Source organism: Aricia agestis, chromosome 21 (assembly GCF_905147365.1).
Source record: "Aricia agestis chromosome 21, ilAriAges1.1, whole genome shotgun sequence".
Taxonomy (NCBI): Eukaryota; Metazoa; Arthropoda; class Insecta; order Lepidoptera; family Lycaenidae; genus Aricia; species Aricia agestis.
This window is the reverse complement of record NC_056426.1, coordinates 7886113-7898640: the sequence shown is the minus strand read 5'-3', so window position 1 is coordinate 7898640 and position 12528 is coordinate 7886113. Positions and strand designations below refer to the sequence as shown.

The 12528-nt window shown below is 41.3% G+C and overlaps 1 protein-coding gene across 3 annotated transcripts; it reads right to left on the bottom strand.

Annotated features, from left to right (window-relative positions):
* Nucleotides 1-323: 323 nt before the first annotated feature.
* On the bottom strand, nt 324-2349 carry LOC121737618. Of its 3 annotated transcripts, XM_042129282.1 has the most exons (4): nt 2175-2349; nt 1583-1701; nt 1297-1499; nt 1124-1223 (listed from the first exon to the last, which is right to left on the bottom strand). In XM_042129282.1, exons 1-4 carry the CDS (start codon nt 2321-2323, stop codon nt 1176-1178), a joined length of 519 nt encoding a protein of 172 aa, XP_041985216.1. In that variant the 5' UTR covers nt 2324-2349; the 3' UTR covers nt 1124-1175. The 3 variants fall into 3 exon arrangements, with proteins under 3 accessions (XP_041985214.1, XP_041985215.1, XP_041985216.1); XM_042129280.1 differs by having other exon boundaries at nt 324-1499; XM_042129281.1 differs by lacking the exon at nt 1583-1701 and having other exon boundaries at nt 324-1499.
* Nucleotides 2350-12528: the final 10179 nt, after the last annotated feature.

Sequence of the window (12528 nt, the reverse complement as noted above, 5' to 3'; positions counted from 1 at the left end):
CGACGTATTTGTACAAAGTAAACCTTATCTTCACTTTCTTCCACTCTTACGGCCGTTCCGTTTTTAGTTTTTATTATTCGTAGTGGACGACTCAGACCTTACCATACTTAATAATTATGGTAAGGTCTGAGTCGTCCACTACGAATAATCTCTCGCCAGTCGTGTCAGTCTTCCGTCCCACTGGGTTATGAGAGTAAAGAAATAGAGAGTGCTCTTGTGTACTGCGCACACACTTGGGCACTATAAAATTACTCCTGCGTAGCTGGCCTGGCTTCAATGAAATCGGCCACCGTCACTGAAACCGGTGTGGGAGCTATTTTTATTATATAATATAAAATACTTTCATGCGATAAACGAATTTTAGAGCAACGGATTCGATCTTCTTCTTTGATAGCGCGATGCAGGATAGTTAGCCAAATTGTTGGTACCTCCACAATATCAAGTTTTTTTCAGTGCTCTTCCTTCTTTGTAGCCACTTAGTATACAACATGCAAAATAAATTTTAGACCACAAAGGTAAATATTTGCTAGTCATCGGCTCAACTAAAATCTTGAATTCTTTCATTTGTATTGGTGTCTCTTCGGCATTGACTTTACCTTTACCCCTGAATGTTAGATTTTGCAATCGCTTTTTTCCTTTCAGGAATTCGGGGACATTTATTATGCATAAGCCTTTCAGGTCCGCTTCATACATTTCGGAAACACCATTTAACATCTTGATATCCATCAGATTCTTATGTGGCAAATGTTGTGTTGCCCAATTGTTGTACATAAAAGTTAACCAATTTTCAAAAACAGTAAATACACTGTCGACGGACAGATTAAAAAGTTGTGAAAGCACAAAATCTGGTGTACCCTGTTTAAGCTTCATCATCGTGAGGAAAAATTCGTCATTTTTCGTCAAACCGCTCTGTGGACAACATTTATGATTTAGTTTCCAGGGTTTTAGACTGAATACAGCATCAAAAATATAAGTAAATTCTTGGTAGTTATCGAATCCTGTGTAGAATTGGATAGATTCATTGCTCTCTCTAAATTTGTCGACTGAAAAACCGTCATAGTTTTTCTGTGTTGCCACCTCACAAAATGTCGGATCTTCTTTTATTTGTATGAAATTTTCTTCCGGTGACGAGAAAACACTATCATTATTTAAGAAACCCATTGTCTCATCTGGTGTTAGGCTTTCTTCTGAATTTGGTACCATGTCCTGTTTCTTTCTCTTACCTGTATAATTGTGTTTATTACTAATAGATTTCTTATAGTCAGACTCGAGGGAAGCTAATGGATCATTACATACATTTATTTGAACGAAGCAATCTTTAAGTAACGAATTAAGTATCACATTTGATGGCAAATTATTTTCTAATACTCTGGAAACTCTTGTATCTTGTTTGTCACATGACATTGATTTTTGTTCATCCGTCTCGTGGATCTTGGGTTTTTTGTTATTGTTGACTGAAGGCGAAGTATTCCTTTTAACACTACTTGTTGATGATAGACCTGAAAGTAAAGTATAAAATTCTTTATTTCTTTTACTGATCCAGTTTTGTCATATCATTTTTTTTATTTATATTTTTTTTTACCATGGAAAATTGTTGGTATATATGACGGGTGCACAGAATTTTCCGATTTTGCGTTTCCAATAAAATGAGCGCTGCAGATTGTGGTATATTTTGACGGGCGCCAGTTATCTGGCCATTTACTGAAAGAACCATGGTTATATGTTAAGCTCAATGACTCAATGACTTAGGTTACACTATCAGTTTTTCATCAATCTGATTGATTGATGGAATACTGATGGTTATAAAATGTACATATTTTTAAAAAAAGTCCATCAATCCCTGGGTTGGACGATCAGTTTTCCGTCAATCTTTTTTTTTTTTTTTCCTTCAAATTTTTAACGAGGCTTAAAAATGCGCTTGGCATCTATGCCAGCCTCATAGTATTATTCAAAATAATTAAAAATTAAACTATGCGACCCTTCATTGACAATAAATAAAATATTATTAAAATCCGTCAATCTTTACCAGACTGATGGATTAGATTGATGAAAAACTGATCGTGTAACCTATCGAAAATCGAACAGTTGTCGACTATTTAAATATCCGAAAAATTGGTAGTTTTTATATAAATAAAATCAAAGAGTTCTTTTTAAACACTTATATGCATACTTACTTTTGTTTTGTTACTGCATTTATCCATTTCAGTCTTTTGTCCCTCAGCCATGGCATATTAATATTATCGGAAGGGAAATGGTAAAATATTACACCTTTGGATTTGTACTTGGATGTATTACGGCATCCAGAAATTATACAACAATCCATTTTGATAACATAAAATATCTAAGACGAAAATTCATAATAATTATTTTCTTCCGTGGACCGTGGTTGATGGTTCTTCTTCTTCTGTACATTTTTTTTTTTTGATATTTGGCACTGATACTGGGATGTTTCTTTACAATTTACAAATGGCCGACGTGAGCAGTGTGACCACTTTTTTATTACACGATCTACCAAAAATATCTGTGAATTCTACCAAAATCTACCAAAACCTGTTTTAAATTCTACTTAAAATCTACTACTACAAATAAATTTTTCTAAGTGGTTGATATGTAAAATAAAACATTTTTTTTTTTAATTGGCAATTTTAATTTATTCTTATCATCATCATCTTTTAATTTTTTTTTATACAATTTTTTATCATTTTATTCATAATTTGTAACATGGGGGCTTCCAGTTTAAACGTGTACAATTCCCATTATTATTTATACCTCCTTAAAGCGTGTACGATTGCACGTAAGTACAATTTTATTACCTACTAAATCTGTTACGATCTTTGGTCTTGATTCTGTTTTTTTTTTTTTTTTTTTTTATTATAAAATTGGGGCCGTCTATAGACTGTTCGTCCATATCCTTTTTTTGTTATTTTATTATTTAGATTTTTCGCACCAAGGATAATTGAAATAATATTATGAATTTTAATTAATTGTGGTCCATCACGCCATGGACACTTTTTTTTTTTTTTTTTTTTTTATATATATATATGTGTATATGTATATTTAATAGAATAGAGTATAATATGTTATACATATAATAAATAAATATATACATTTATTGTTTTATAAATTGCATAATAATAATATTAATGTTTTGAACGGTGAGGTCCCAGTCGGTGTGGCGGCCAGTAGATCCGACATTTTCCGATTTCCTTAGATTTTATGCTGCTCCACCCTTTGCCTTTAGATGTTGTGACATTGGCTTGGTGGAGAGGGGTCACTCAAGCTGGGTGGAGTTTCTAGGTTGTTAAAAAGACATCGTTCTGTGTCGAATCTACCCGCCATGTGGCTTAGGACTTTATCGTTCCTGTCTTTTATAGCCATTTTTATATTATAATCTCTTATGTGTTCGGTTGACACCTCCGTGGCTCTTTTTATGAAGCTTGCCACAGCGTCTCCATCAGTGTCAGTGTAATAGACACAGGTGTTAGTGTGCCGGGATATGGCTACGACTGCATGAGGAACGCTGTCATGGATTGCCAGCTTTCGGGACTTGGTCTGTATGATGATCACCGAGGGACTCGTTAATCCCTGAGCTTCATGGATTGTGAGGACGCGAGAGTCCGTTCCCGATCCATACCCTGTATTAGTGAGGGCTGCTTTCTCCTCTTGTGTGTGGACAAGATACAGGGTATTTAGATTGGTTTTAGGTATTCTCGCTCCTGAATACTTCATTAGCTTTAGGGACCGCACTATTTCCTTCGATGAATAGATGTTATTATAGACCATGCTTAAGGCGTATGCCACATCCATAGGGCTCCTGTGTGTGCAAGACAACTCCTGGGTGATGCTGGTTACCAGGTTTGGACGAGTGTAATTAAGTTTAAAGAGGTTTTCACGCTCTATAAACGGGAGTTGGTTAATATCTCCAATGAGGATAACATCGTTGGCGCCTGTTAACTGATTCGCCATGACGATTGAGCCGAAATGGTTCATGAGGGCCTCGTCAACTATCAACCTTTTGTAGGTTTCTTTTGTCCCATTTACCAGCAAAGAGGCCATGGTACGAACTTTATCTTTAACTTTGTTGCCAGTTCGTAGCGATAGCCTTTGCTTTAGATCCTCGGCTGCTTCGATTGTCGTTGTTATTATAACGTCTGTTTCCTCATTGAAGTTATTAATGATCCAAGTTGTCTTCCCACATCCAGGAACCCCATTGACCCACGAGTAGTTGATAGGTTTCGCGAATATATCCCAGTCCATGCTGGATTCGGGGTCCCCAGATAGGACTTCTGCCATTTCTAGTATCCTGTCTTCCAGCATTATTCTGGTACATTCCGCTATTACCACTATTGGATCCTCAGATTTTGTGATAAATTTGAGAGTTCCCGTGCGTTTTGTCTCATCCTCGTCCAGAACCACGAATCCGCAGTCGGCACTTAACGCCGCCATATACTGCCCTGTCATCGCCCCGGCAATTATTGTGGAGGTGACATTGTCGTATATGGCAGCTTTTGCATCCTCGAGTCTCACTTCTAACAGCTTTTGATTTTTCCGCTGATAGGCCTGCATGATCTTATTGCAGGTCAAGAGCTTTATGGTCTTATTTGCTCTTATTATCGCCTGGAACTCGAGGAAGGCATTTATTATATGATCTTCGGGGCTCTGGGCCAGTCTGAGTTTTGGCGGGAGCACTTGCCCGAGATCGGCCCTATATCTTTTGTTTTTATTTGCCGGTGTTTGTGTAGATGGTTCCCTCAAAAAAGCCTCCATTGCTAAAGCCTGCCGATTTGTTTGTGACGAAGCCTTGATCCGAGAAAGGGTGTTTTTATCCTCGATCATTCTTTCACGATGAAGTACTTTTTTGATGGAGCCCACAAACGCTTTTAATTTGGCCGTTGAGTTTAGAGACTTCTTAATTTCATTTTTATTTCTCTCTTTCTCATCCTCTTTTTTGGTCTCCCGTGATGCTTGGAGTCGTTCACTTGCGGAGGATGAGTTCGCCTTATTGCTGGGTTGGGACGTTGCTGGCTGATCATCACGATTCTTTTTGAGGAAGCTTAGGTCATCCCCTCTGTTCTCGTAGACGATTATCTCATGATGTTCTGAGGCTTTTACTATTCCATAGTAATTTGCAGCCCTGCCTTTGTCCTGTCCCAGTGACATGGCGTCTACGCTGATTATGCGTGGGGTGATACTGTGTCTTATTCCCATTGCTCCCAACTCCTTCAAAGACGAACATGCCCGTTCAAAGGCTGTTTGCGCATCCCATTCGAATACTATTATCGTTTTGGTGTCTGATTTCAGTATTCTGCATGGTTGGCCAGCGAAGGTAGTTGTTGGGAGAGCTAAGTATTTGCTCATTTTCATGTTCGTCTTTGATGTACTTCCGTTTAGGATTGCTGCTAGTCCCGGTGAGATGTTGACGTGGTTGGGAGTGCTAAGACGGCTGTATGTTATACCCAATGTTTCGGTTGGATTAGACATAAAGAGAGGGATCGGCCTTAGTTTAATTTTCGGTTCCCCGTTTTGTCCGCGGGCTAGTAATTGTTGGGTTTGCTCTAGGGTCGGCTGTGTTACAATTTCGGTTGAAACTGCCCGTTGTATTTCTGTGTGTGCCTGTGATTGTTTTGGCGCATGTATTTCTCCTGGCCTGTGGGTTGATGTGAAGTGTGTCTGTGTGGACGTTGGGGTTTGTGATCGTGTGCGTTGTGTTTGATTTCGTGTGTGTTGTGTTGATGTGTTTGTTATTACTCGCCTTGGTGTATAGTTTAATTTGTTGTGACCTGTGTATAACGTTGAGCCATTTGCTGTGGCTGCACTGGAGACAACTTTGCTAATGAATACCATCAACGGTTCTCTGGTGGCTTTTTCCTCCATGATGGTAGGGAGGGTTGCCTGACTTAGCTCCATTTCCAGTTGTATTTCTAAGTCAGACCTGTTACTACCAAACCTTGGGCATTCAATGAGCAGGTGGAATATTGTCTCGTCCTTTACGGGGTCACAAATGCAGGAGGGGCTGTCTTTAAGGTGGAAACGATACAAGTATGCTGCGAATCCTCCATGACCGGTCATGGCTTGCACGTGTGTAGGCGTTATTGTAACGTGCCTTAGTATTTCCCACGCCTTTTTAACAGTGGGGAAAAAAACTTTTGTGACCGATCCGGTTGAGGAGGATTGGTATCTTTCCTGCCACTTAACTGTTGTCCCCTCCCTTATTTTTCTCCGTATATAGGACATTGGCACTCTGTTGTAATCTGAGGCCGTGTTTATGGTAAGTGCAGCCTTTTTTGCCAGTTCATCCGCTCTTTCGTTTCCTGGAGTACCCGCGTGCGCTTTTAGCCAGAATAGCCGCACTTTTCTGCCTTCCTCTGTTATAGCTCTTAGGTCTTTCTTCATTTCGATCGCAAGTGGGTGAGTCACCAAAGGATTTCTCAGCATGTTTAGTGACGATCTGGAGTCACTCATGATGTTAATTAAGCTTTCCTTTGATGTCCTTGCCAATTGGATCGCTCTATAGAGTGCATAGATCTCAGATTGGAAGACTGTATTGTGCGGTTCTAGGTGGAAAGTGGAGTGTCTGGTTTCCCGGCCGTTATTCCACCACGTTAGAGCAGCTCCGGTTTTCCCCTCTATTTTACTTCCATCCGTGTATATTTGGGGGCCGGTTATTTGGTGTTCCTCGGTGGGGCTTACGTCTTCCAGGCATTCGTACTCAGTTATGATGAGTTGCGATGGATGTGGGTTTTGAAGTGGTCCCACTTTAGCTTCCACTTTCCTGTTTGGTGGTAGGTATTCTTGTGAGTACCCTTTTTTTATTTTAAATAGGGTTGCCGCTTCCTGGATTCTCAGGTCTAGGGGCAGCAGGCCGGATAAGATTAGTGCCGAGGTCAGAGATACCGTACGGTACGACTTACAGATTTTTTGGGCGAAACCTCTTTGCAGTGCATTCAGTTGTTTTTTTATATACAACTTTTCTACCGCAGGGGCCCACGCACATGCTGCGTAAAGCACGATTGGTTCGACCGCTGACACATATATGGTTCTGATTATCTCCTTGTTTAAACCCCAGTTTATCCTCGCTGCACACGCCAGCTGTTTGTATATGTCAGCTGCTTTCCTGCAGGTTTTGGATACGTGCGCAGCGAAGGTCATTTTGTTGTCTATAGTTAGGCCCAATAGCTTGATCTCATTTACTAATTGGATTCTAACGTCAGCCATGTGAATGTTGGGGGTGTCATATTTTCGTTTATTTGTTATTAACATCGCGTTGGTCTTTTGCGGTGCAAAACGAAGTTTGTTTTCCAGCCCCCATTCCGAAACAATTGCCAAGATGTTATTAGCTATTTGTTCAATGGTTTGACTGTTATCACCTGAGATAACCAGCACCACATCATCCGCAAAGGCCTGTACATGTATGCCCATTCTTGCAAGAGTTTGCAGCAGCGAGTCGAGTATGAGGTTCCAGAACGTCGGGCCTGCTATTGAACCTTGTACACAGCCTTTCGTTGTCCCTCTCTCGCTCGTTGCTCCAGCATAATTCACTCTGATCTTTCTGTTTTGAAGGTACGACCTAATAAGGCCGTAGATGTTTTTAGGGCAACCCTTTTTTATTAGTTGAACATTTAGAGCTGGCCACCACGCATTATCGAAGGCACCCTCTATGTCCAGTGAAATCATCAGCACTATCTTTTTAGCTTTTACTTCTGCTTTGATGTGTTCCACTAGGTCGTAAAGGGCGTCCTCGGTTCCGCGTTGGGGTGTGAAACCATACTGGTTTTTATGTAGTGTAGGTAGGAGACGCCATTGTAATCTGGTGACGAAGAGTTTCTCTATGATTTTACCCAGTACCGAGAGCAGGCCGATTGGTCTGTAGGACTTGGGATGGGTGTAGTCCTCTTTGCCTGGTTTCCGGAGTATGCATACATGGGCTGCTTTCCATTGTTCTGGGAAGTATTTTAAGTCTAGGCATTTATTAGCTATTGCCAGGAACAGCTTCCCATCACTTTTTATAGCAGCTGTGCATATGTCTGCCGTTAATCCATCCTGACCTGGAGCTTTCTTTGGATTTTGTCCTTGCAGGATCAATTCCAGCTCCGGCATCGTGAAAGGTGGATCGTCGTCAGACAGGCCTTCAATTTTCTCCGGATCTGACTTGACCATGATGTTTCTGAGCCTTTTATGGTGTTCTTGGTCGGTTTCGACAGAGTCCTCAGGGTAAAATGTGCTTGCGAGAAGGTCCGCTGATTGCTGTGGGTTGAGCGTATTTCCTACGCTGTCCCTAAGCAGCGTCGGTTCTTGCCTTTTCGCTGTTCCCCTCAGTACTCTGTAGATCCCATCCCACATGCTCTCGCGGTCTTGGGTTGAGCAGAATTCTTTCCAACTTTCTGTGGCTGCATTTGCTGCTGCTCTGTTGTACTCGTCCTTTGTTTTGAGATAATCCTCAATTACAAAGGACCTTCGGCTCGGTGCAGCGTTTCGAATTCTTCTCTTTTTTCTTAGAGTTTCCTTTTTTAGCTCTTCTAGGGTAGGTGACCACCAGGGTGGTGTTGTTTTGTGTTTTTTTCTGTTTAGTCTTGGGATGGTGCTTTCGCATACATCGTGGATGGTACTGATGTAGATAGCTATGATCTCTTCCAAATCTTGTGGGTTACTTATTTCCGACACTGTTTGGGGTGTGATAGATTTTTGGAACAATGTGTCCTTAAGCTGGGTTCTAAATTCTGACCAACGTGCTTTCTTGGTATTATAGATTCGGGTCGACGTTAGCTTAATTGGTTCTAGCTCTTTATCGAGCCGTATCTTGAAAGCTATAGCATTGTGGTCAGAGGAAGTTAAACTTCTGTCAACTTTCCAGTCACTTATCCTTTCAAGAAGTGGCGGACTACAAACGGTCACGTCTACTACGCTTTCGTACAGCATGCCACCTCTATAGGTTTCAAATGTCGGCGTTTTCCCGGTATTAAGGATTTGGAAGTCCATCTCGTTCAGAAATGCACTGTATTCTTGTCCCCGGCGGTTTTCTATTCTGCTTCCCCACCATTGACTCCAAGCGTTGACGTCTCCTCCTATTATGATGTTTTGTGTGAGCAGTTTTAGGCAGATGTCTTTTATTTGTTGTAAATATGGGTCGATGTTTTGATCAGGCTCTAAGTAGATGGACAGCACTCCTATTCTGGTGTTTCCAGCTTTAATTGTGATGGCTGCAATATTTTCGGTAACCAATTGAGAGTCGTGGGTGATTTCCACAAAGTCACCGAAGATAATTATTGCGGCCTTCACCGGCTTTTGGCGATTCAAGGTGCACTGGATTATTTGCGTGCCTGGGTGATCCTTCATTACACCTGTATTCCCAACGTATGGTTCTTGGACAAGTGCAATTGAGGTTTCTTTTTCCTGTGCCGCCTTAAACAGTTCGGCTGTTGCCAGTTTGGAGCGTTGGAGGTTCGCCTGGATGATATTGAGCGAATTTTTCTGCCCATCTTTTCTATTAGAATATTTTGACCCATTTTCCTCTTCGTTGCCTTTAGCAGTAAGATACTCGCGACCTTGCTATCCTGTCCCACTTTTGTCGCTCCTGGCATTCTTCGCTGAATGCAGTGTGTGTCAGGTCTTCTCCTCCCTTTTTCACATTTTTGCAATTTATGCATGTGGGTGGTTTGCCCTTGTTTTTCTCCGGGCATTCGCGTCCGGAATGATTACCGCTGCAGTACCCGCAAGCGGATTCCTCTGCTTTGCAGAGGGTCTTTGTATGGCCATATCCCAGGCATCGTGTGCACTGAACCAACGGTGATTGATCCACGATGGTGCTGCGCCCGAAGCCCAGATGGACTTTTTCCACCTGCATAAACCGACCATAAAGTTTAGGGGAAAGTTCTATGACTGGGTGTGATTCATGAGGATTGCGTGCTCGCTTTCTGTATCTTACTGTGACTGTTTCCCTTGAAAGGTCGATGTCCTTTAGAAGATGTTTATTCTGCGCAATTAAGAGGTCTTCGATCTCCTTATTCGAGTGTGAATGCAAGACATTACGGATGCAGACCAACGGGTTGTTCGGTTTTGGTTCCTGTACCGTTAGACCTTCTCGGACTTTGACTTTGTCTCGGACCAGATTCAAATCTTCTCTGCTTGCACAGCTGATAACGATTTTTTGGTTCCGGGCTTTCCGGACTCTGTCTACTTTTGCCCCAGTTGTTTTGAGGTCAATGGCCGCCTTTACGCTTTCTAGGACCTTTTCCCCAGTGTGGCCTGGGTTATTTGATCCTATGATCAGCGTGTGGTTTGCGGCTTTAGGAGGAGAGGGCTTTCTTAGTACCTGCGAATACGTTTGAGGAACTGTTTTGAGTTGAACAGCAGTTTTCCCAGACACCTCTTTTTCGATTTTGGCCAGGCTGTCTCTGACCTCTGCCATTGCTATGTCTTGTTGCAGGTTGAGCACTGGTAGTGGTATAGGTGCTTCTTTTTCACGCAACTCTTTTATCTCTGATGAGACAGTCTTGAGGCCCTCTGTAATCGGTTGGAGGTGTCTCGCAAAGCTATTGGGTGACTGTTGTTTTGTTGGGCGGTCTATGGCCTCCTTGTTCAGCACTGTGAGGCTGTTTATCTTTTCATCCAGCTTCCTGAGTTGCTCCAGCGCCGACCCTATGTCATCATTTTTGGGAGATTCTTCCACTGTCTCCTTGGTTTGGGCTAGGTCTTCTACCCGACTATAGAGAGTTTGGATCTGGGTCGCCATGGATCCTATTTTTGTCGCCAGGTTGGTCAGGTTTGCCTCCATCTTATCAAGTTTAGGCGCTACTTCTTTGTCCGCCTGACGATTGCAGCTGGCTTGTCCCAGATCCTTGATGTTCTTTTGCAACATTGTTATTTGAGATTCGAGACGCGCTATGGTGTTGAAGGGCTCATTTGTCTCGTATCCTAGCCAGTTACGAATGCCTTTAGCCTCTTTCAGCGCGTCAGAGATCCCTTCAGTGCCGGCATTTAGCCGTGACTCCCAATTTTTGCTCATAGCTTGTATTTGCTTTTGGTGAGCTTGTTCTACGCGGTGGAGCTCCTGTGCATGGCGAGACCGCTCTTTCGTCTTGATTCTGTTAATAGCTGAAAAAATTTGTTCAAATTTTGCGTTCGATACGCAAATAAAGCTACGTAGGCTGTTTTATACACCGTTTTCCTATGTGAATTGGCTATAGTATAGTATTTCCAGCTATGGTTTTGGTACCCAGAACTAATTTTTCACTCTACAAGCTTTTTTTGAAAAACAAAACATATGTAGCTTTATACATCAATCTACCTTCTGATCTTTTCCCCAAATATATCGAACCTGCTTCTAATCTAGTGGACTTACCTGAATATCAGTATTTTACATGAACAACTGATATTACATCCTCAATCCAAATGCAATGCGATACGATACTCAGATGAGGGCGAGCGAAGCGAGCCCTCGTATATATCCAACATCCATATCCAACAAACTGAATCGAAGAAAATATTATGATCGTGTGTCCTAAATCTCCATATTATTTAGTTGAAAACCCCCTTATATGACCTCCTAAATCACTTAATCTTCACAAACTTCAAATAAAATCACCTGAACCTCGAAAAAATCACAGCATTTCAGGACCGGTTACTTGACAGATTAAGCAACAAATTAAAGCTCCATGCTCTTTAGTATTGTTGATCTTAATAAAAACTGATTAAATAAATAATAATTAATTTTATTTTTTAAGGAAAAAAGATTTCAATCCATATTTGTTCCTAAAAAATTCAATCGTAACTTTCGTGGAGTTTGTCGCAACTTTCGTGGGGACCGAAATTTCAAATTTGATTATCTCAGTAGTTTATGGACCCATTTACATGCCTTAAAAATCGTATTTATTATCTTTAGAGCACCTTAAAGGTATTTGCATTTATTTAAAGATAACTCGAAAATAAAAAATTCCCACGAAAGTGACGCGGAGAATCATTTTTGAAGAATCACTCAGTTATGAACTCAGAGAAGATGGACCATTATTTTTCTCTATGCATCGAAAGATATCATTGTAATCCAAAGATCTATATATTTATATTTAATTTTATTTCTCAGATAATGACTGATAATGACGTTTATTATTGTTATTTTTCTGTTCTGCACTGTCTAGCGGCGCGACTAGTAGTGAAAAACGCGAGAGTGTACAGTAATGCGCTCGCTTTCCTCGCGAGACCCTTTGTCTCGAGCGCAAAATACCTACACCGGACCGAGAGGGTCCGAGACAGGCGAGACGAGGCAAGCGCACCCATTTACTCTCGGCGAGAGTGTACATCCGACATTGCTGATAGTGACATCTCTCTTGCTCAGGCCTTTGTTTCTCTATTCCGCTAGGTAAATTAACTTTACATCACGAACACGGCTACTATCACACGGTCTACTCCATTTGTGATTTAACCCTACGAATAATAAAAACTAATGAATCGTAACTCCCATACTATTACCGTTTTAAATTTGGTTCCTTTTGATCTGTCATGTAACGTCAGCCTAGTACTCAAGGTCACAGGACG